Consider the following 22,189-nt stretch of genomic DNA (forward strand, 5'->3'; position numbering starts at 1 on the left):
CTTTGTTTTTTTAAGATATCATAACTTTTTTGAACTACACGTAATCGAAATTCAAAAAAGTTGAAAAATAAACCACCCTATTGTATAGTGTACACTTAGGTTTTAAGATTTATAAAAATAGAAAAAGGACTTGATTACATGAAATAGAAATAATATCCACACAAGTTATTAAAAAATGGTCATTAATTTTATCAAAAAAAGACCATCAACTTCTTTTAAAAAACGGTCCTCAAATTTTCTAAATAAAGTGAAAATGGTTTATAAAAATCAAATTTTAAAAAAAAAAAAAAAAAAAAGAATGAAAAAGGCCCAGTACATTTATGATTAGCCCAGGTCCTGCTCAAATATGTTATTTTGACAATTATAGTTATGTATGGAGGATTTTCTCCCATTTAGAGTGTAGAAGCATGCCGCAAAAAATATTAAAAATATGTGTTGCATCTATATAGTTATTGGAAGAATGCCAAAAAAATTCGGCTTACCCAGCTTTAATTAAAAATAAATATTGTTGATCGACAATAACATTTAAGAGACTGCATTTAAACATTTCACTTCTTCTTATCTATAAATTTTTAAGGAAGAGAATGGTTGCGAATGAAATAGAGAATAAGTTTGTTGAAATCGATCCCATATACGAATTAAAGGAGTGGTTATTTGGAAGGATCGGGGATGAGGATGACGTAGTTGTGGATCAAATACAAGAAGAATTTGCATCTGAATGGGAAAAAATAGAAGCTAATGCTTCTCATCCCTACGAAGGATCAGATCTTTGGAAAGAAAACCAACATCATTTAAGTAATGGAATCAAGACTATGAAAGTAAGTGTATATGTGGCACGTCCATCTAAAAACAATTTTGAACAAATATTACGAAAAGGAGAAAATCCCCATTGATTTGATTTGGGACATAGTAACGAATATTTCATGGATGTATTTGAGTAAATAATTTTGCTTTGAATTCAAATTTATGGGATGAGTTCAAATAGGCAAGAGTTTCAGCTATATTATATGATTTAAGTTACTGATGTTGGCCCTGATATTCCTTTTTAAATAACATCAGTCCATTTTATTTACTTTAAATGCAAATGCAAAAACACACTTTTGTTTTGACGGATCACATTTTTATGAACCCATTGCATAGTTGTATGTTATTTCCTAAAGTTCTTTTTTTAGGAAAAAGAAGCAAGGTTTACATCTGAGAGCAAAATTACGACTGATGGAATCAGAAAGTGCCGATATGGAGGAACTGTTGACTCTAACGGACTTCCTTTTGGAGAAGGACAAATCTTGTTTGATAATAAAGATTCGTTTGTGGGTAGATTTAATCATAGTATTCTGGATCGTGAGGGGAAAATGCTAAGAGCGGAGGAGAGTTGCCTTTACACTGAAGGTACATGGAAAAATGGATTGATGGAAGGAGAAATGACGATACATACGCATGGCGGCGGATTCGTTGAAGGTTTATCGAAACATTTATAATTTATTTTTTCATTAAAATTGTCATCTCAGGTTACTTTCATAATGGGGTGCCTCATGGCTTTCAAAGGGAATTTGGAATAAATGAAAAACTTCTACTGGGCAAAAAATCTTTAGTATTTTTTGGCCGTTTTTATCGAGGAATTCGAAGAGGATTTTGTTGGAAAGGACTTTTTGGTGGAGGATTCCTTGTTGGAAATGTCGATGAAGAGACAGGAGAATTCTCCGGTCCTGATTTAGCTTACATTTATCCAGACTTTAAGAGGGTTCTAAGAGGATCATTCAAAGATGGCGTATTGGTTTCTGGAAGAATGTGTGAATTGAACGGATGTGACGTAAATAAAGGGATACACATGCCGACTTTTTCTCATTTTTATGGTCAAGAATATACCTTCGATAATCCTACAATCAAAATGATTGGTTTAAATCCACTCATACGAGATCCATATGAAGAAGATAATGTCTTTGTCAAAGAGAGTCTTTTGCCTCAAGGTTAGTTTTAAAAAACTCGTCTTGGTTTTAAATTAAATATTTTAGGCCCGATTGCACCAATTTGACTTAAATTTAAGAGAAATGCCATTTAATGACGTCATAAGCTCATAGTTTATATATCATATGTTCCTGGTAACTCGAAAGTGCTTTATTACAGGTGGTGAAGGACTTTTTGCCAAAAAAGACATTCAGGAAAGGTCCGTTTTTTGTTTATACAATGGTATACGCATTAAAACCTCTACCTCCGCATCTTCAAAGCTACCACACTCTGACTATCGTATACGCCTTAATGCAGACATTGATCTGGATATTCCTCACGACTTTATCACTTTAGACAAATATTGTGCCACAGTTGGACACAAAATCAATCATAGTTTTACCCCCAATAGTGAATGGACTTTATTTGAACATCCACGCTTTGGGATTATTCGAGGAATTAGAGCGCAGAGAAAAATCAACCAATCAGAAGAAATTCTAATTAATTATCATATGAATCTCTGCGATAGCCCTGAATGGTACCGTGTCCTCTGGATCCAACATCAGCGAAAAAAGAATAACAGCTCTGATGCAGCAATTGCAAGAATTATGGATAGATACTACGAAAATACTGGAAAGAAAATCCCACTTCCAGAAAATGAGGAACTCATTGTACCAGATCCTGTTGGTGTTCAAAATATAGACGAATTGGATGATGAGGATCTCAAAGAAATTGAGGGATCAGAAGAAGCTGAGGCAAAATCTGTTACTGATGTTAAGAAATTATTTCATGTCAAATCGAATTCAAAGAAGGATGAGGATCGATTTGAGGAGATCCATGATTTTAATAATATTTAAGGTTACCTGTATTTTATTATAGCCTAGTTAGCTTATGAAATAATTCACAATTATTTCATCCTTCAAATAAATACATAATTCATTTGATAAGAGTATTAAAATCAAACATATTTGATGTAACTGTTTAAACTTTGATAAAGATAATAAGTAATTAAAGAAACCTTTTGATAAAAGAAGCTAAGAATTTTTTTATTTTTAAAATCTAAGCAATTTAGAGAATTAACTATTTTTTACTATGAGGTACGTTTAATAGCATAAACATAATTTCCAAATGATATTGGTGGAGTTAATCATTTTACAGGTGTGTAATTCGAATAAAATATATTTTGCTATCACGTTGCTACCTTTCATTTATCTCGCAACCTTTCATATAAACAGAAATAGGGAGAACGCGTCTGAAAATCAATTCGTAATTTGACAATTATTCTTAACAACCATGGAACTATTATTATTCAATTATAATTGCTAAGAATTGTTCACAACTATAAATAAACCTAATTCGAATTCAAGCAACGTCAGTATTAAAAATATCGCTGCATGGTAATATCGTTGTGTACATTATCATTGTGAGACAAAAACGTCGTGGATAGTATCATCGTGAAGTAATATGATTGTGAGTAATTTCATTGAAAGACAATATTATCGTGTGCAATTTCCTTACAATTTATATTATATTCTGACGATAAAATTATTTAATGATGAAGAAATATGTCAGGATAGAGCCCTACTCTAATATGACATAATACACTACGGCCAATATCGTCTTATTGTTGAAATTTAGTATCTTCCAAAAAAATTACAAATAGTTATTTGTCTCTTCTAAAAAAAGTTATTTGCCATGTATAAAAAAACAGCCACAAGATATTTTGCTAAAGAAAAATTCTAGTCACGGTCCTGCCCTTCCCCCACCAAAAAAAAAGCATAAATACTCTGGATGCCCCTTTGTATGTACATATTTACAAAAAAAGTAATAATGAAAATCCATCAACAATCCCTTCGATCACATCAGCAATTATTGATAATTATATTTCGTTTATAAATATGAACAATTTCATCCAGTCTAGGAGTGGCAGAAGGGAAGCCTTATGTCAAAACCTCTACACTTTACATTTCTATTTTCTTTTTAAAAATAGCACTTTGTTAAGGGAACATAAGATCTGATATTTTTTTAGAAAATGCATTTCAAAACTTCATTCGATTTGGCACTGCCTTCAGAATATTTGTTGGGAAAATAAATATGTAAAGACTTTTATTTCTATCCTTTTTGATATTTTATTAAGATTTGTTTATAAATTTAGAATTGCTTATTTTTCTAATGCCTAAATTACTTGATAAATTGTATATTCTAAACCTTTTTTATTAATAAATGGTGTTCATGTTTGATTGAATGGCTTTTTTTTTTTAAATAATATTTATTTAATTTTTTTATATATTGTAATTAATTTCTCCCTAATTTGTCGTCTTCCCAAACTTTTGGCGGTCTATAAAATATTAATCTCGTAGGCGAGGGGGGAGATGAGGGCGTGCAAAGAGAAAGCGAGAGCAAACACTAGTACAGGAAAAATAATGTAATTTATATTTATTTTATTATGGATTTTTAAAAGTAGTAGTCCAAAGATAGGAAATAATGCTTCCTTCGGAGGGGCATGTGAACACCACAATGATCTATCAAATAATAAACAAATAAGAAGAAAGAGCACACGCACTAACCTTTTTTCCTTTCCAAATTTCTAAACTTATTTTTTTTCCTAACCAAAATTTCAACTCCACTGATTAGTAATCACCTCAAGTTTAAGTTAACAAGGAATAATACTTGATTATAATCGCTGATTGGTGATTATATCCTTCAGCTGTAAAAAAATTAATTAAAATAATTTGTAAAAAAATCATTATTTTGAAGATTTTACGGAATACCCAGAGCAGAGAAAACCAATAGACACTTTGAGAAACGCTGCATTACGCTAATGTATTAGCGTGTATAGTGTTAAAAAGAGGCGTGTTTGAAGGCATTTATTGTGTTGTTCTCATTGATTTAGTTGGTTATTTTTATTAATTATGATAAAAAATAATTAATAGATGGTCGAATATGAACCGTATTACTTATAATTACGTCAAAATACTCAAATCGACATGAAACGACGTCATAAATGTTAGTTGTGCTTTCTATTATGACGTCATTAAAGGTATTTATTATTATACAACTAGCTAAAGAAGAAGAACCAGTTGAGGAATCGAATGGAATGATTATTTTGTATGAGCGTTCATAGTTGTAGTGTAGTGTTGAATTTTATACAAGAATAAATGAAAAGAAGAAGGGGAAGAAAAGAGGAAGATAAAAAAGGGAGAATCCGAAGCAAAAAAAAAAAAAAAAAAAAAGGAGATGAAAAGAAGAAGTTGAACTCCCCCCCCTCAGCTAATAATTAGATCATAAAGGAGCTCAAGATCATCTCCTCCCCCATCATTCTTGGAGCTCAAAAACAAGACGACAACTACGACGTCTCTTCAACATTCCGTCTCCGAAATCTCCTTTCTCACTTGGAGTGATGGGGAAATAGAGTTAGGGCGAGAGGAAGGATTGGGTTGACGTTTGGGGTCTCGAACCCAAAAGCAATACTTCGAGGCCTCGGACGTAACGTAATTAGTAGGTGATTGGTTGGTGATAATGGGAGAATCGTCATCATCGTCTTCTGGCGTGGAGGATGAGGAGGATTCTTCCTCATCTTCGTCCTGGGTGATGAAGGTAATGATATGAATCCTCACTTGAATGGCCTCTTCCCTCCTCCCCAAGGGAGCCCTTCCAAAACTTTTTGAAAGCTGGATAAGAAGCCCTTGAAATGAAGCATTAATTTATGCGGATCCTCCTTGTGGAAGCCCTTTTCTATATACTAATAATAATTAGATTATTATTATTATGATCCCTTTATAATTTGGAGGAATTTGTTAATCTGTCTGTGCGTGCTTTTCTATTCATTTTTGGAGGAAAGAGCAGAGGAAGCACATTCCGGCTTTATCACATTCTTTTTGCCAAAGTGTTTGATAGTACATATTCTATTCTATTTTATTTAATTTTAACAAGTATGTACGCTACTTTTAATTTCTACATAGAAATGGAATGTGTATATGAAAAACTAGACTTTGGTCTCCTATCTCTCCTCATACTCAAACTCTTTCCTTTTTTCTTATATTTCGTTGCAGATTTGCTGATGGTCACAAGGAAGTCCGTTCTTTTTTAATAGAAAAAATATAATACTCGTTTTTAATCATGGTTTTTATAAAATGCTGACTGCTCCGGTGGGATCCTCCTCATTAGTCCCCGAATCGGAGACGGTGGAGTTGGTTCCAGAGCCAGACTCCACCGGTTCATTAGAAGATACACCTCTTAGTATCCCTTTTAGAAGAAGTTCTCATCCCGTTACATCTGATTCCACATTTAATCATTGTAGTCATAATTACAAACAGATGGAGCGAAGAGCCTCTGATTCCTCTACGACTGGAGGTAACTCCGAACCTCCTCCACCCATATGCCATGCCAATGCGGATTGGAGTATTGAAGCGTCGAGCATGTCACATATCTTTGTTCCTACTAGTTCTTCCAGTGATTCTTGTTATTTGAATACAGATTGTAAAAAATTTGGACATCGCAGCAAATGTGTCTCCTGTCGCATCGTCGTTCATGATGCTTGTATGGAGTCATTAAACGCTAAATTTTTTTGTAAACAGACTTTTAGAGAATGCGTTCGAAAGTATCGTGAACAGACGAGTGTGGACCATCACTGGGTTCAAAGAAAAAATTTGAAAGGGAAATGTAAACATTGTGGTAAGGCTTTTCAAAGCAAGTTGGGATTTGGTTCTGTTGTTGGAGTTTCTTGCTCTTGGTGTAAATTTTCATATCATAATAAGGATAACTGTCTCAATCAGATGCACCAAGATAAGGACTGTGACTTGGGAACTCACTCAAATGTTATTGTTCCTCCCTCATGGATTGTAAAGTTACCTAGGAAAGGCTCCTTTAAATCTTCACTCAAAAACTCACCCAAAAAGTCTTCAGGTACCAAGTTAAACCTCCTAGAAGAAACTCAAAAATCCAACATCAATAATAATAACTCTGGAAAGCCTTTCTGTGTAAAGCCCATACCCTCCCCCAAATTAACTCCTATTCTTGTCTTTCTCAATCCTAAATCTGGTGGAAATCAAGGAGCTAAACTCATGCAAAAGTTCCAATGGCTTTTGAATCCTAGACAGGTATGAAGTAATTATATTCTAATCATCATTGTTTATCTTAATCTTTTTCCTCTTAAGGTATTTGATCTTACTCAAGGAGGACCACAACCAGCCATAGAAATGTTCCGTAAAGTCCCCAATATTAAACTACTGGCTTGTGGTGGAGACGGTACGGTGGGATGGCTTTTGTCTGTTCTTGATAAGATTGAAGTGGATTCAACAGCCACGGTTGGAGTTCTTCCTCTGGGAACTGGTAATGATTTAAGCCGTTCATTGGGATGGGGTGGTGGTTATATTGATGAACCCATTTCAAAAATTTTGAATGGCCTCCAGACTGCCACTGAAGTTAAAATGGATCGCTGGATACTCAAGGTTGAAAGAAACGCTGATTATCCTTCAACCGATAAGGGGGAAGATAAGCTACCTTTGAATGTTGTAAATAATTATTTCTCCCTTGGAGTTGATGCCCAAATTGCCCTCCAGTTTCACGAGGCTCGTGAAGCAAATCCTAGCAAATTTAATTCTCGTATTAGGAACAAAATGTTTTATGGCCAAGCAGGAGGAAAGGATCTTTTGCTTCGTAAGTGGAAAGACTTATCTCATGAAATTGAAGTAGAATGTGATGGTAAGGATATAACGCCAAAATTGAGGGAGCATCGCGTTCATTCCGTCTTGTTTGCCAATATTCCAAGTTTTGGTTCGGGTACACGTCCTTGGAATAGAGGAAATGGCGAGCAGAGAATAGATGATGGGTTAATTGAAGTAATGGGACTGACAACATATCAGTTACCACTTCTCCAAGCTGGTGGTCATGCAACTTGTATAACTCAATGTAAAACAGCAACAATCAAAACCCGAAAAACGATTCCGATGCAAGTTGATGGGGAAGCATCACGACTCAATCCTGCTACAATCACACTCAGTTACCTTAATCAAGTTTCTATGTTAGCTAAAATCAAAGGAGACTCTAAAAAGGGTACCTTAAGCTCAAGTAATGAAATTGCGCTTAAACTCTCTGTATCTCGTATTTCCATGCCAGACTATGAGTCTTTTCATTATGATAAGGATCGACTAAAGGAATTGGCTCAGTCCTTTGGTGAAATAAGTACTACGACGAATGCCGATCTTGAGGCTGTTCGTAATTTGATCAATAAAGTAATGGAAAACAACAAGCCCGTTTCCTCTGACTGGTGTTTTATAGATTCTGTCACGGCGATAAGATTCTTTCGTATTGATAGAGCACAAGAGAATCTTCACTATGTCACTGATATCTGTGATGAAGAACTTCATATTTTAGAAATGGATAGTCCGTCTTTGAATGATGATGAGAAACACATTATGGAAACAGCAATTAAGCCTGCAACTCCTCCTCCGTCACAATCCGAAAACGAGGCTCATCATCATAACAATAGTAATGATCATCATTTATCTCCGGCCGAAAACTCTTCCTCCTCATCCAATAAAGTACCTTCACCTAGCAAGTCCCTTTCTCCTTCCAGAGTAGTAGTTCCAAGTGGTGCTGAGGCCATGGATATAGAGCTGGCTCCTCCAATTCCTACCGCAATTCCAACTCCTCTTCCACCTCCCATGTTGGAAAAAACAACAGAGGGTGTATTGAAAGCAGCTCGATTGGGTGATATTAAAATGCTAACAGATTTGTTTAATGAAAACTATTCTTTGCTCTCCATTGATGAAACTGGAAAAACGGCTTTGCACTATGGAGCAAGGTTTGGCCATAAGGAAATTATCAAATTCCTCATTTCCAAAGCACCGCCGTCCATACTAGACATGGTGGACAATGAAAAGGGCCAAACTGCGCTTCACAAAGCTGCAGGATATAAAAGAAGAACCATTTGTTGTATGTTAGTAGCTGCAGGATCCTCTTTATCCATTCATGATCAAGCAGGGCTCACTCCCAGACAATTAGCTGTTATGGCTGAGGACCACGATTTAAGTTCATATTTAGAAAGTCAAGAACATTTTCAAAATGAGCAAGACATCGATTTAGAAACTCCGGTGTAGTAGTTGAATTTTGAAAACAGGAATTTAAAAAATATATATATATAATTATTATACATTAAAAAAATCATAATTAATTAAAAAGAAGAAAAAAACCCACACAGTTATCATCATCATCTTATCACATTCAATTTTTTTAAAAGATACATTAATTAATTATTTACAGCTCTTTATTTATTGGAGCTATTATTATTATAAACGATGATAGCTTAGCTCCTTTTATTAGAGGTCGACTAACAATAAAGAGAGCAGCATATTGCTCCTTTACTACTTTAAAGAAAAAAAATTGTTGCCCTTTTTAAAATAATTATTTTTTTAATGGAAGTTATGTACGTATTATTATTAATGCTATATTTTGTCCCAGATTTATAATGAATCACTCTTAATTATTTTTTTTAAATCAGTCACCCTTTTGAGTCCTATAATATGTTCTTATAAAGATTAGATTATTAAAAATCTGTGATTTCCTCTTTATTATTAATATATTTCCAATGAAATTATGATAATTATTACTATTGCTATTATTATTAATTAATTACCAAACTTTTTGTTTTGTTTTTTGAAATGTCTTCATTTTACATTCTTACGTCATCATTATATTATTGTCATTATATTCTCCTATTATAAATATCTCCATACTTTCGTATGTCCATATATATATATATATACCCGAAAATTCATCTTGAGTAACATACTTGTTCGTTTTAGTTGAATCATAATAATAATTAATTAAGGGGATGAAAAGTAAAATGAATTACTACTTCTACGACTCCAGAAAAAAAAACCGTGAATCTCAAATTGTGTTTGTATTTTGTATATATTTATATACATAATCTGCAAACAGAATAATTATACACGCTTTTGAGTACTTATGCAAATTCAATGAATAACCTTTTTCTAAGTATATAATAGTTTTCCATCCAACAATTTGATTTTATAAAAATTTATTAATTGATAAAGGAAAAAAAAAAAGGAAATAAGAACGCGCGTTTTTTGGCCAAATTTATAAATATATTTTTTAAAGCATTAATCACAATACTTATTAATTTACTCAATTATTACTTGATTTGATTTGAATTTTTTTAGTCACAAAAAGAAAAATAATTACATATTCTCATATCCCTCATGAAGAATATATTCACCAGTCAAGCTTTATATATATACATATACATAAATTACCTATATTTTATAAGGAATTTTACCACCGTTATTATAGGAAGAAAAAAAAATCTTCTAATATTTTAAGAAATATATATCTTGTTTAATAAGTATAATTTGCATACTTATCCGTTTCTTATTCTTGTTTTATTATTAATGACAGTTGTGTGTTACTCTTATGTCAATCCCTGTTTTTAATGATGTCATAATAATACAATTACTCTCTTGTAAATACATACATATTATTTATAATATAATTCAAATACCTAATAAAGGAACATACCCTAAAAAATATCTCACTTCATACCACATAATATAATTTTGACTTCATCTCTTTATATATTATTATTATCTCTCTCTGATAGATGCCGGAGAAGGATCCTAATACCACTATTAAGCAATATCTCAGGAATCAGAATCGTCCTTACTCTGTCAATGACATAGTTCTCAACATGCACAAAGAATTTGGAAAAACTGTTATTCAAAAAGTTCTGGATCTATTAGTGGCTGATGGTGAAGCTATTGAAAAGGTAGGTAGTCTTGTTGCATGTCCTATAGACAACTATACTACTTCATTATTATTCATAGATCAATGGCAAACAAAAGGTCTATGCTATAAATCAAGAGCATATGGCAACAGCAAATGAGGCAGAGCTCTCCAGACTAGATCAGGAATTAGCTCAAAATCAAGAAGCTATTAAGAAAATCAATATTCAACTTAAGAGTAAAGAGGCATCCCTCAAAAACATTGAGTCCTCCATTACAACTTCTGAGGCCTTCGATAGAATTGAACAACTGAAGAGTACTGTATCTCAAATGGAGGAACGTTTGGAGGAGCTTTCCAATAATAGGGTACTTGTGACCAAGGCAGAGAAGGAAACCGTGATGAAAGCATGAAAAGGCCGTGAAGGAATGGCGTAAACGAAAACGTATGGTGTTGAACATTACTGAAGCCGTATTAGAAAGCTATCCTAAGTCGAAAAAGGCGCTATTTGAGGAAATTGAAATTGAGACAGATGAGGATGCCGGCGTTCAAATCCCGGATATCTATTGAATATAAGACTTATGTGTAATTTTATATGGAAAAGAATGAATTATATATTTATTTATTAACTTTTTTTTGTGACTTAATAAAATTTGACAATGGGATAGTAATTATTATAGCTTTTCACATTTATATAGCAAAAATAGTCTTGTAATCATATAATGCGGGAATATATTGTGTATTTTAATATGTATAGCTTCATACGAGTATTGTATTACTGTTTCTCTATTAATGAAGAGAGTAAACGATAAATGAATTATCATTAGTTGTCCAAGAAATTTTCATAGTCACTCCCACGCGGCTGCCTATTCACCCAAACTTGATGCAAGGACACTGAGAGCGTAAGAACGTATAGACACGCCGCAATAAAGCAATTATACGCATTATTGTCATATCCAATCTCTAATTGTTGAATATAAGTCTCTGGAGACTCAAAAGCCTCTTTCTCATTCTCAATTTTGACATCCTCGATAAGTGCCACAGCCCGGAATTTGAAAAAGAACCCCAGGAGTGTGAGTTGAATGACACCCCAAATACTGAGTACTAAACCACACCAACTCAGCTTGGGACCACAGAGTTTGAATCTTTTCATTCTGTGAAATACTAAGTAAAGATACGGATTTACTATTATTTCGTACTGACAACCAGCTGTTGCACAATATGAGTAAGAAGAGAGAATTTACATTACAAAACTACTACCCTAGTTTCAACTTTCATGGATTCATCATCATTCATCGTTCTTCAGCCAGCTGAATAAGGAAGAAAGGTATATAAAATAGTTATACCAAAAATCCATTGTATTATTATAAAGCGTTTGTTCCCTTTCTCTAGCTCTCATCCCCAATAATAATAGGCAAACGTAGCAAGTTCGATGCTTGCTTCTCTTCTTTAGATCTTCAGATTCAAAGAACATAGACGTCAGTTCTTTATTATTATACTGGTATACATATTGTAACAATATTCACAATATTTGCAGCTTCTACAATAATAATCATCAGTCTGATTAACTCCATACAGGCTAAAATGATTTTTATTTTGTACCTATTTCTCACGGTTTAAAAGAAATAACCCATCCTAACTGAGTAATGTTTTAAACGCCAATATATTTGATAAATCTGAAATCTTCAAACCAACTTTTTCTCAGTCACAAATCTTTTACTCCATAAACTACTTTGCATAAAAGTAACGTGATTCTACAAAAATACGGATAAATGCAACTTTTCGACGTAAATTCTAAGTAAAAAATTCTAAAGGACTCACAAATAATAAGATACGAATATTTTTGCGAATTTCCTTGAGCCTTATTGGTTCTTATATCAATTTCTATCTTAATGTTGGAAGAAGATTCGTTCAATATAATGAGCCTGACAATTCCAATATTGAGGAAATTAAAATAAATGAATAAATAATCAATATTATTTAGCAATTAAAACTTAAAACAGCGAAAAATAACTCATAATATGAAATTAAGAGCAAATGTCATTGTGCCAATGTATTTAAGTAATCAAAAAATTGGGGGTTGTCTTCACTTTGGATAAGAGCTACATTTTTGCTTGGACCAAGGAGATAATTTTATCCAGATTGTTCTGTATTTGTTAAATAATAATCTACTTTTCCCTTATCCTTTCTTTCAATGGTTGTGCTACAAATAGATAATTCCCTCTCATAATTAATGAGTAGTGACAAATAACTATTCAAATTATTATTTAAAGTTTTGTTTTATTCATCAACAAATCTGTATAGCTTACTTATATAATTATAACGAAGTAAAAGTGTTATTATGCATTTATGGATATGATAGAAAAACTGTATTTTTCAAATTGAGTTTTTCAGTGGGTATATTATAGTATTAATTATATAATCATGGAATAAATATTATATTATTTAATAAAGGGAAAAAAAATGAGTATAACAAATGATGAAACATGAATCCAAAGTTAAGAGGATGCCTTTGAGTTGCAGGCATGAACAATATTAAAGAGAATATCTTTTTCCAAAGCACGTAGTTGAATACAATATTTTTGATGAAGAAGAAGTGCTCCTTCCCCTTCCTTCATCTCCAAGAGCTTATTATCCTCCTCTAGACTATTAGGATATGACTTAATCAACAATTCACAGCGTGTTTTAAGATAATTATAGGCTTTATCATCAAAAGGAGTCTTGGTCTCTAGAGTTAACGACTTCCAGCTCGCATCATCCTTCTTCAAGTATTCATTCAGCTCTGATTCGTTCATAGAATTGATCCTAAGGAAACTTAATAATAGCTCCTCAATCATAGGACTATTTTTCTTCAGCGCATAGCTCCCTTGAGAAGAAGAATCTGGGATCTTTTCAAGAAGTGAGTTTTTGAGTGCAAAGAGAGGATCATTCTTTCCGAAACCAATTTTGAGGGAGTAGAAATTATATTCATTATTCAAGGGAATAAATCCATTATGGATAAGGAAATCCATGTTTCCACGAACACCGTAGAAAATAGTAAACTCCTGACCAGCCTTAAAGTTTTGATTAGCTAAACATAATAAGGAATCAGAGTCTATGTCAAAATCCGTTGATAAAACTGGAGGCTTTACGGAATGATTAGCCATATCCCAAAAGGGAATAAGTGCGTTCGCCATAATGGATAAGCCATACGAATCTGGTTTCGTACAAGGAACCTTATTTTGCCGAGTTGTTACAGTAGAAACGGCCCATCTGTACTCATCGTAGGTAAAATAGTCCCTCAACATGGTGTTTTGAAACTTTCTATAGAAGTATGCGTATTGACGAGCGACGAATTTGTACTGCTTTAGCGCATCCACATATGTTGGAGATCCTTTGAGTAAATCAAAGTCCTTTACGGTATAGTATAACACTGTTGAGTATGATGAAGGTAGAACGTTGATATAGGGTTCCCAAAATGAGGCTGGAGAGTTTTTTTCGATCAAGAGATGAAGCGTTAGTGCAACATTATGCATGGTCTTCAACATGGGATCCTTTTCAATAAGGGATCCAATGGAGGAATCACGAGCTGTTTCAGAGGACATTATACACTTCCTTGGGATTTTGATAACAACATCCCCTTCTTTCAAAGATGTTCCTTCAGAGACGAATAGGCCTAATTCCAAATCATCGACTTCTTTCAGAGTTACACCATGGATTTCTGCACCATTAGACTGTACGTTGATATGCGGAAAAAGAGTATACATTAGTAATAATAATCATAATTGCTTTGTTTGAAATGACCTTGAGCCATTCAAGGAGTTGGGGAACATGACGAATCCGAGGACCACGGAGCTTTCTATTCATGTTTGTAGACTCCAATCCCCTAATTTTATCAACCATGACTCGTATTTCCTTATGCTCATCCATGAGTTTGGATGGAGTGAGAGGCTCGGACGCAAAATTGGAGCATTTCTGAAATGGAATTAAATATTCAAAAAATAGTTTTAATAGATAGAATATTGAATCACTCGTACTTCAAGCAATTTTTCAACGAGTTTGTTCAACTCTCCTCTTTTATTGGGAGGCATAGGTGAAAAGAGCTCGGACATCAAGTCGGATAGATCCGCTTTAGCCTTTTTGTTCGAAGATGCACCCTTGTTTTTGCGACCCATCCTTGATTGTTGATTACTTTAATATGCTAAACTTGAAGTTACTTAATACTTTTGTCAAAAAAATGAGACCGTTAAATGCTTGAGCTGAGAGGTGTGTAGGTAAAAATAGAAATCAGAGCCGGCCTTTTTTCTATTTTGTAAATAATATATATTATTCTTATGAATTGATGTACACACAAGCAACTCAGGAAAATGATTCAATCAGTTCTGTTACTCCTAGCGTACTCAAAACTAACAAAGGCTTCCCTATCGGCTATCATTTATGAAATTCACCTCATCAGTCACAAACTCACAATCCAGTGGGTATGGTTAACAACTTTTCCCACTCGTCATAGTTTCTCTTTCTATCTTGAAATTGGAGACAGCGTAAGTGGAAAGTTGAAATTTAATTATCGCAACCGTTTCATAATCCAGAAACGAATGATTTATTTATTGCGATTGGAGTAGAAAGGAGAAGGATCTTGACAGTAGTTGGAAAGTCTCATTCCGTGGAGGAAGTTGTGAGTTCGTCTCTTATGAGTTTCAGGGAGGAGGAGGTTTGAGCTCAGCTCGATATCAAACCATGGACTGAGGGATGAGATGACATCTCATTATATTCAACTATTCATTAAGTTCAAATCCGAGCACAAACTCCCTGCCCACCGATACTCCATGAGAAACAACTCCTCCAAATTATGTCCTACAAGTGGTAATCCAATAATAATTACTAATTAGCATATAAGATACTAATAATTCTGATGAAAGCTTATTGAGAAAAGGTTTTGTGGATTGAATTTCAACTTTCCGCTTTGGCTGTCTCCAATTTTAACATAGAAAGAGAAAATATGACGAGCGGGCAAAATTGTAAACCGTATCCAATAAAAACAATATTTGTATAGTTTGTAGACTATAGAGACAAAAAAATATAGAGTGCTTTCAGATTGAGGAAGAAATTGGAGGGAGAGACAGCTGATGAATATAAACAACAAAAGGATCAAAACATTCAATTATTATATGGTAAATACCCATTTTGTCGGTCTTAATGATGTGATTTTAGGGGCGTAATGGATACTGAGGGTACTCAACATAGTTCAAATTTCCCTCTTTTCTCTTATTAAAATGGCAAATATAAATTTGAAACCTAGAAAATGCGAAATAGTTCATTGTCATTGTTATAATGATTCATCAATCTCAATTTCACTCTTAGGAAAGAGTATGATCTTTCAAGGAATCTCCACGATTCGTCTTTAAATTCGTCTTGAATCGCATGAAGCCTATAACAACATTATGAAGAACATTTTCATAATTGATTTTTTCTTATAAATTCCTAATATTCTCGTTTGTTCTCGTAAATACTTATTTTAATAAAAAATGTTTTAGAATACCTAAGACAAATAAACATGTAATCAATGAAGTATCATTTATTCTACAAAATATTAGAAATAATAATAAAATTTTAGTAATGACAATATTAACAGTTGTTCTTTTTCCAATCATGTCATCAGAATTCCTTTTTTTTAGTACTATCTTCTTCATAAGTTCTTCGCTTTAAGATTCGTTGATGTGACTCCACTTTTTTTATGTGCATTGGAAAGTCAAAAATGGGGGGCACCGCTCTATCAACAACTAACAAGAGTACACTTATATTTGTGTTTCATGATGTCCGGGTCCTTGAAGTGCTTAAAATCATTTGGTTGTTATCCAACCATGGCGACTGCAGTTTACAATCCATTGCTTTAAAAGCGCTAGATTTTTAGACAGTCTGAAAATAGATGGTTATAATGTATATGGAATATTAAATAAAGTACAATTTACTAGGATGCCAAAACATAACTTTCTTAAACAATCATTTGTTACTTATGATTGTTTTATAAAGTTATGAAAATACTTTTGGAAAAAAGCTTATTTATAATAATTGTGGTTAAATTCACAATTTACTCCAGGGATCTAGAAAAAGCCGGTGTTCTTGAAGAACAATTGAATGCAATGCAAGCAGTCATTGAACTCTTTGAATAAAAAAATAAGGATGCATCAAGTTCCAATGATATCCACTACGATAAACTTACCTAATACCAAACTCATTTTGTAAAAATTAGAAGGTTATTTTATAACTAACAATTAATTAATTAAGATTTTAAGAAATATTATTGATAACTGAAAGGCTAATGTTGACATAATAATTGAATAATTTGATCATTATGCTTGTTTGGTGTTCATGAGCTGAATGCTTCAATAAATTGTCATCGTCATTTTAGAGAGTAAGCACTCAATACATTAAAGGCTCAGTACTCACAATAAAATAACTAAGGGATAATTGTAGTATTTTGCAATAGACTCTTACAGCTCTGGGGATGTCTCATTACCAACTGCTACTCTCTGGCTGAATAAATTTCAATGTGTACTCTTTTTGATTCTAACTTGTTGCTTGAGCTTCGTAACCATGGAAATATTTAAGGCTCGGGGAATATAGGATGGAGTGTTCCTAATAGGCCCACTAAATTTTCCATAATTTATTATAACATAAAACATGGATGGAATCTTTTTGGCCAAAGAGAGGTTGCGTGGTAAATGTAACTTTGAAATTGTCCTTTTGCATAGTAAATATTATGTTGAAATACATATCTAATGTTTTTGATTTCATGCTCCCATATTTTAGTAAGAATTTAAATTTTTAATTTTGATATTGAATTCACGACTCTCGTCTTTCCTGCCCAAGATTTGAGGAGAGAAGACGCTGGCCCTCTGAAGATGTTCGTGTTATCGGAATTGAAGTCATTGGTTCGTCTTCCAGCGTCTCAACTCGGGAAATCTCTGCCCGATGCTTTACGAGAGGAAATCAATCGTAAAGTATCCAACAAAGTTGTGTTGAATGTTGGATTAGCAGTTTGTCTCTTTGATATCCTTGAAATCGGGGATTCCTTTGTATTTCCTGGGGATGGAGCCTCCCATACACATGTTCAATTCCGACTCCTCGTATTTCGTCCATTTATGGAAGAGATCATCAATGGGAAAATCAAATCTTGCTCAAAAGACGGAGTTCAAATCTCCCTGGGTTTCTTTGAGGACATTTGGGTCCCTCCCGAGTCACTACAAAACCCTTATCGATTTGATGAAGCAGATCAAGTTTGGGTCTGGGAATACCCGACAGAAGATGGGGGAAAACATGATCTCTTTATGGATCCTGGGGAAGAAATTCGATTCAGAGTCACTTCCCAATCCTTTTCCGACACATCTCCAAATGTAGCGCCCACTGAGGAATCAAGTGAGCCTAACTCTGAGAAAATACCTTATACCATCACTGCCTCTGTAAATGGACCCGGTCTAGGATTAATAAATTGGTGGAATACTTAGTTATATTTCGTCTTATATGTATGTAAATTAATTTTCTTTTATTATGTTGAAAAACAACAAAAGTCTTCATTCAGAATGGATATTGCCATATATATATATTTATTTATGTCCTCTACGGTTCCTACGCGTCTTTAAACGTACACCCGTCTCTGGAGTTGGAGGAATAATAATATCCCCGCCACGAATCTCGTCAGCTAACTCAGACTCATCGATTTGTTTAACAACTTCTACGTGGAATTGCATATCTCTTATTTTATCCTGAAACCAATCAAATGGATCAGGTCTTAAAACAAATAAAAACATTTAAACATAGATACGTACCTCAAGCTCCAACATTCTCTTTTGGGTGTCATCCCTGAACTGAATGGTTTCTTTAAGAGTGGAAGATATTTCCGTCTGAAATGATGTCATATTTGTAAACGGCATTTTTAAAAAATATATATATAAATGTATCAATTCCTACTTGGTTATTGCGCAAATGTTCATTCATGTGACGTTCTTCTTTGAGGTCTGCGAGTGCTTTGTTATATTTGGATGTAAGAGCGGTCATCTTTTTGTCACTTTTATTCTTGTCTTTTGAGAGGGCATCCACTTTAGATCTTAGAGAACTATTATCTTCACTTAGTGTTTTTAACTGTTCGCTAATTTCTTCTATTTCCCTTTGCGTCTTATCTTCAACCCGCGTAATTTTTTCTTCATAATATCTATACATAAAAACCCCCAAAAAATGTACATATATATGAAACAAGAATAATAATCAAAAATACCTTCTTTGGGACTCTAATTGTGATGTAAGTAGGAACGTATACTCTAGCTGTATAGAGTCCATTTTTTCTTCTGTATTTACAGAGAGACTGTCATTCCCTTTCCTCTCAGAGTTATCTCCCTCTCCGTTACCTTGTGCTTCGACCAATTTCCCATCTGCAGAGTCCGTTTGAACCAATCGATGAACGAAATTATCACCTACATAATCCCATACTCTCCTTTGATCCAACTCCATAGTGTAACAATGTTGAGTAGCAAGGAAGTGGGCATGTGAATGACCTCCAACGTATCTTCCACATCCAACATAACCGCAAATGAGACATATCCACAAGTCTTCACATGATTGACACTCTGAGCATTTTTGCTCTGCAACCACTTCAGGAGTTTGTACGTATCGGCAAACGGGACAACTCAAGTCCTCCCATTTAGCCAGACATGACCCGTGAAATGTATGATTACAAAGTATGGTGAGAACCGTGGATACTGATTCATCCATACGCTCTAAACAGATGCTGCATAGTGGTAGCTCCGTATGATCAGTGAGGGGATAGTATTCCGACTCTTTACAGGTTTCAACTTTTGACACATAAACTAGAGTGCATATATCAGGTTCAAATGAATTAAATGCTGCTCCGTTAAACGCTTGGTAAAACTCATCTGCTGCTTCCAAGCATCGAAAACGGAATAGGGCCTATAAAAATATAAACATACATAGTTATTATTAAATTTGTTACAAAAGCAAAAGTTATACCATATACTGATTAGGACTACCATCATGAATAATGCGAACCATTTCAAGTTCAGTATGACAGGGCGCAGTAAATTGGAGTAGATCTGGTGTTTTGATTTTAGCGGGAACTCCGAGCATACCTGTAACAAAATTATTAAACAATAATTATATGATTAACTTTTTTTTTAAATGAATTTATATATATGAATGAAATCTTGAATTATGGGCCTTTAAGGATATATATTTCAAAGGCCCATATATTTTGTGGATTTCAATTAAATGTGAGTTATTACAAATCATTTGACTTCGAATAACCCCATCTTCAAGGGACGTTGTTTCGTTTTCTTTGAAAAGATGTAGTATTCCTTTGGTATTTTCGATGAATGGATTTCCTGAGAAGAAGTTAATGTGATCATCATTGTTATGAGACTCATCTCCAACAGAAGTAGGTGAGGACTCCTTGGATTTGACGAATGTTTCAATGACAATATCAGACAATTTCCGAGTCCCTCTTCGCGCAGCAACAGCCGAAGCAGATGATGAAGAGGACGAAGCCATGTGGGCTCCTAAACGGATGTTTTCTAATATATCCTCCAGACGACGTCCAGAGCTAAATTTGAGGTCAACGTTTGGGGATGAGTTTTCAATTTCCAGACGAAGGCTGCAAAAGGACACTTCTCGAATATTTGTATTATTTTGTTTATGAGATGGAAGAACTGTGCTCGTCATAACGACAAGTCATCAGAGAGCCAATTCGAGGACGTTGAGTATCCTAGAAGAAGTATTGACTATTGTTGACCTTGTGTTTGTGGGGGAATCAGTGATTGCTAATCACTTCAGGGAACTTGAATTAAATCACTTAAGTTCTCTTGTCAATTGTCTCTCTGTTCGCTCGAGTGTTTACTTTTGGGTTATGACGTCAATCAAGGGAACTAGGTAAACTAAACTCCATCTAACGCCTAAAACTCTCACCTAGCTAAAGGATGACTTGCGAGCTTATCTCGCATCGCTCACAAGAAGCTAGCTCTAGTGAAATATAATTTAGACATTAACTATAAAATTATAGGACATCATAATCTATTTAACTTTACTATCTGAAATTATATTTATGCCTTTTTAAACTTTTTATTCCTGTAAGCACAGAATGCTGAATATTTCCTAAATTTTGAACAATTTTAGTCAAATATTATTATCTATTAATTATTATAGTAATTATATGTATTTAAAGATTTTTTTTTAATTCAAATCTTTCCAAGTTTCGTAATGGAATAATACTTCAAAAAGTAATTTGTCAAGCTTAAAGAGGCAATTTTTACTCCTCTACAACTATTTACATTAATTATAAAAGATAAATTATCTAAAAATATAATAAATAACCGAACGTCATTGGCTATAGAGATTATCCATCTAATTTATTAATTAATTAAATACAATATAATATAGGCGTGAACTAATTATATCCTTCGATATAAATTTATAGTTCTATATATAATTTAATTTACGGACACTTTTATATGACATCATTATTAGTATGTACGTGTATAAAGTATTTTTCAATTATATATACTAAGGAGTCGCTTAATTAATTAACAATTACAGGCAATGTGAAACTATTGAAATTTGCGCAGATTGCCTATCAAGGGAACACTGAAATGATTATGAAACCCGCTCTTTTTGTTGTGCTTCACAGAAGTGCAAAATAATATTCTTACTTCTTAAATTTATATTGTATAAAAGTTGCAAAGTCATTATTTATAACAAAATTCGTCATTCTAAATACCAAAAATTGATAATATAATTTCATTTTGATCCGGTTGCTAAGTATTTATCATAAATTATGAGTTATATAACTGTGGGCAGTTGAACTTTATAATATGCCATAACATACTTATATTTTTAGTAGTTTGTATTAAAATAGCCAAACATAACACCATTAATATATTAATCATGCATAGAATATTCAATTATTGCTATTTATTATTTTGTTTAGTACTGGAACTTTCATTAAAAAAAAGTTACTCATTTTTTGAAATGTGTAAGATATGAGCTAGTGTTTATTTATGAAAATGAGCAAATTCAATATTAGCTCAACTTTTGGAAGTACTTTGTTGAAAAAAATAAATATTGGGCGCAACTAAAATACGTTTTCAACCCTTTGAGGTGTCAGCAGGGTCTGTAGCGCCCCCCCCCCTCCCTAGAAAATTTAATATTTGAATTTCAATTAATTTAAAAAAAAAATCAAATTCAATATTAACCCAACTTTTGGAAGTATTTTGGTGAAAGAAATAATTAAAATCAGCCGAAACTAAATTACGTATGCAACCGTTTGGAGCATCCGTGGGGACTATACTAAATTAATTTTTTGAGAATAATTATGGATTTTTGGAAAAAAAAAAATTTAATATTTGGTGAATAGCTGTGGATTTTTTAGACAAAAATTTAATATTTCAAATTTTGGATCTTCTACTTAAAAAAAAATCAAGCCCCAGTTGTCCAGGAGAAAGATAGCATCAAATAAAAGTTGGCA

The 22,189-nt window shown here is 33.4% G+C and overlaps 7 protein-coding genes across 8 annotated transcripts; 4 read left to right on the forward strand and 3 right to left on the reverse strand.

Moving 5' to 3' along the window:
• Positions 1–475: 475 nt before the first annotated feature.
• LOC121119989 (histone-lysine N-methyltransferase SETD7) lies at positions 476–3,136 on the forward strand. Its single transcript, XM_040714842.2, has 4 exons — positions 476–818; positions 1,173–1,458; positions 1,509–1,967; positions 2,125–3,136. The coding sequence occupies exons 1-4, from the start codon at positions 585–587 to the stop codon at positions 2,799–2,801; spliced, it is 1,656 nt and encodes a 551-aa protein (XP_040570776.1). The 5' UTR covers positions 476–584; the 3' UTR covers positions 2,802–3,136.
• Positions 3,137–4,739: 1,603 nt separating this feature from the next.
• On the forward strand, positions 4,740–10,565 carry LOC121119516 (eye-specific diacylglycerol kinase). Of its 2 annotated transcripts, none has more exons than XM_040714200.2 (3): positions 4,740–5,541; positions 5,997–7,043; positions 7,101–10,565. In XM_040714200.2, exons 2-3 carry the CDS (start codon positions 6,078–6,080, stop codon positions 9,042–9,044), a joined length of 2,910 nt encoding a protein of 969 aa, XP_040570134.1. In that variant the 5' UTR covers positions 4,740–5,541; positions 5,997–6,077; the 3' UTR covers positions 9,045–10,565. The 2 variants fall into 2 exon arrangements, with proteins under 2 accessions (XP_040570134.1, XP_040570135.1); XM_040714201.2 differs by having other exon boundaries at positions 5,173–5,876.
• On the forward strand, positions 10,565–11,354 carry LOC121119519 (homologous-pairing protein 2 homolog). The gene is given in 3 exon segments (XM_040714204.2): positions 10,565–10,729; positions 10,788–11,086; positions 11,088–11,354. Coding segments are annotated over 3 exon segments (630 nt in total). The 3' UTR covers positions 11,254–11,354.
• A 152-nt stretch (positions 11,355–11,506) lies between these two features.
• Positions 11,507–11,836, reverse strand: LOC121119521 (ribonuclease kappa-B). The gene has a single exon (XM_040714206.2). It carries the CDS (start codon positions 11,834–11,836, stop codon positions 11,507–11,509), a length of 330 nt encoding a protein of 109 aa, XP_040570140.1.
• Positions 11,837–12,946: 1,110 nt separating this feature from the next.
• Positions 12,947–15,085, reverse strand: Setd3 (SET domain containing 3). The gene is made up of 3 exons (XM_040714203.2): positions 14,700–15,085; positions 14,467–14,637; positions 12,947–14,396 (listed from the first exon to the last, which is right to left on the reverse strand). The coding sequence occupies exons 1-3, from the start codon at positions 14,835–14,837 to the stop codon at positions 13,182–13,184; spliced, it is 1,524 nt and encodes a 507-aa protein (XP_040570137.1). The 5' UTR covers positions 14,838–15,085; the 3' UTR covers positions 12,947–13,181.
• Positions 15,086–17,564: 2,479 nt separating this feature from the next.
• Positions 17,565–18,623, forward strand: Polr3H (RNA polymerase III subunit H). Its single transcript, XM_040714205.1, has one exon. The coding sequence runs from the start codon at positions 17,565–17,567 to the stop codon at positions 18,165–18,167; it is 603 nt and encodes a 200-aa protein (XP_040570139.1). The 3' UTR covers positions 18,168–18,623.
• Positions 18,152–20,623, reverse strand: LOC121119517 (BRCA1-associated protein). Its single transcript, XM_040714202.2, has 6 exons — positions 19,956–20,623; positions 19,684–19,802; positions 18,935–19,623; positions 18,631–18,871; positions 18,489–18,563; positions 18,152–18,425 (listed from the first exon to the last, which is right to left on the reverse strand). Exons 1-6 carry the CDS (start codon positions 20,389–20,391, stop codon positions 18,267–18,269), a joined length of 1,719 nt encoding a protein of 572 aa, XP_040570136.1. The 5' UTR covers positions 20,392–20,623; the 3' UTR covers positions 18,152–18,266.
• Positions 20,624–22,189: the final 1,566 nt, after the last annotated feature.

The sequence above is a fragment of the Lepeophtheirus salmonis genome, chromosome 6 (assembly GCF_016086655.4).
Source record: "Lepeophtheirus salmonis chromosome 6, UVic_Lsal_1.4, whole genome shotgun sequence".
Taxonomy (NCBI): Eukaryota; Metazoa; Arthropoda; class Copepoda; order Siphonostomatoida; family Caligidae; genus Lepeophtheirus; species Lepeophtheirus salmonis.

Bases quoted from the DNA above. Each gene is read 5' to 3' on its own strand.
- LOC121119989 (XM_040714842.2), top strand. From the start codon at position 585: ATGGTTGCGAATGAAATAGAGAATAAGTTTGTTGAAATCGATCCCATA. The intron at 819-1,172 runs GTAAGTGTATAT...TTCTTTTTTTAG, and splicing joins ATGGAATCAAGACTATGAAA to GAAAAAGAAGCAAGGTTTAC. The intron at 1,459-1,508 runs GTTTATCGAAAC...TTGTCATCTCAG, and splicing joins TGGCGGCGGATTCGTTGAAG to GTTACTTTCATAATGGGGTG.
- LOC121119516 (XM_040714200.2), top strand. From the start codon at position 6,078: ATGCTGACTGCTCCGGTGGGATCCTCCTCATTAGTCCCCGAATCGGAG. The intron at 7,044-7,100 runs GTATGAAGTAAT...TTTCCTCTTAAG, and splicing joins GGCTTTTGAATCCTAGACAG to GTATTTGATCTTACTCAAGG.
- LOC121119521 (XM_040714206.2), bottom strand. From the start codon at position 11,836: ATGAAAAGATTCAAACTCTGTGGTCCCAAGCTGAGTTGGTGTGGTTTA.
- Setd3 (XM_040714203.2), bottom strand. From the start codon at position 14,837: ATGGGTCGCAAAAACAAGGGTGCATCTTCGAACAAAAAGGCTAAAGCG. The intron at 14,638-14,699 runs GTACGAGTGATT...ATTCCATTTCAG, and splicing joins TCGTTGAAAAATTGCTTGAA to AAATGCTCCAATTTTGCGTC. The intron at 14,397-14,466 runs GTCATTTCAAAC...ATCAACGTACAG, and splicing joins AACTCCTTGAATGGCTCAAG to TCTAATGGTGCAGAAATCCA.
- Polr3H (XM_040714205.1), top strand. From the start codon at position 17,565: ATGTTCGTGTTATCGGAATTGAAGTCATTGGTTCGTCTTCCAGCGTCT.
- LOC121119517 (XM_040714202.2), bottom strand. From the start codon at position 20,391: ATGACGAGCACAGTTCTTCCATCTCATAAACAAAATAATACAAATATT. The intron at 19,803-19,955 runs GTAATAACTCAC...ATTTTGTTACAG, and splicing joins TATTCGAAGTCAAATGATTT to GTATGCTCGGAGTTCCCGCT. The intron at 18,564-18,630 runs GTAGGAATTGAT...ACATCATTTCAG, and splicing joins AACATTTGCGCAATAACCAA to ACGGAAATATCTTCCACTCT.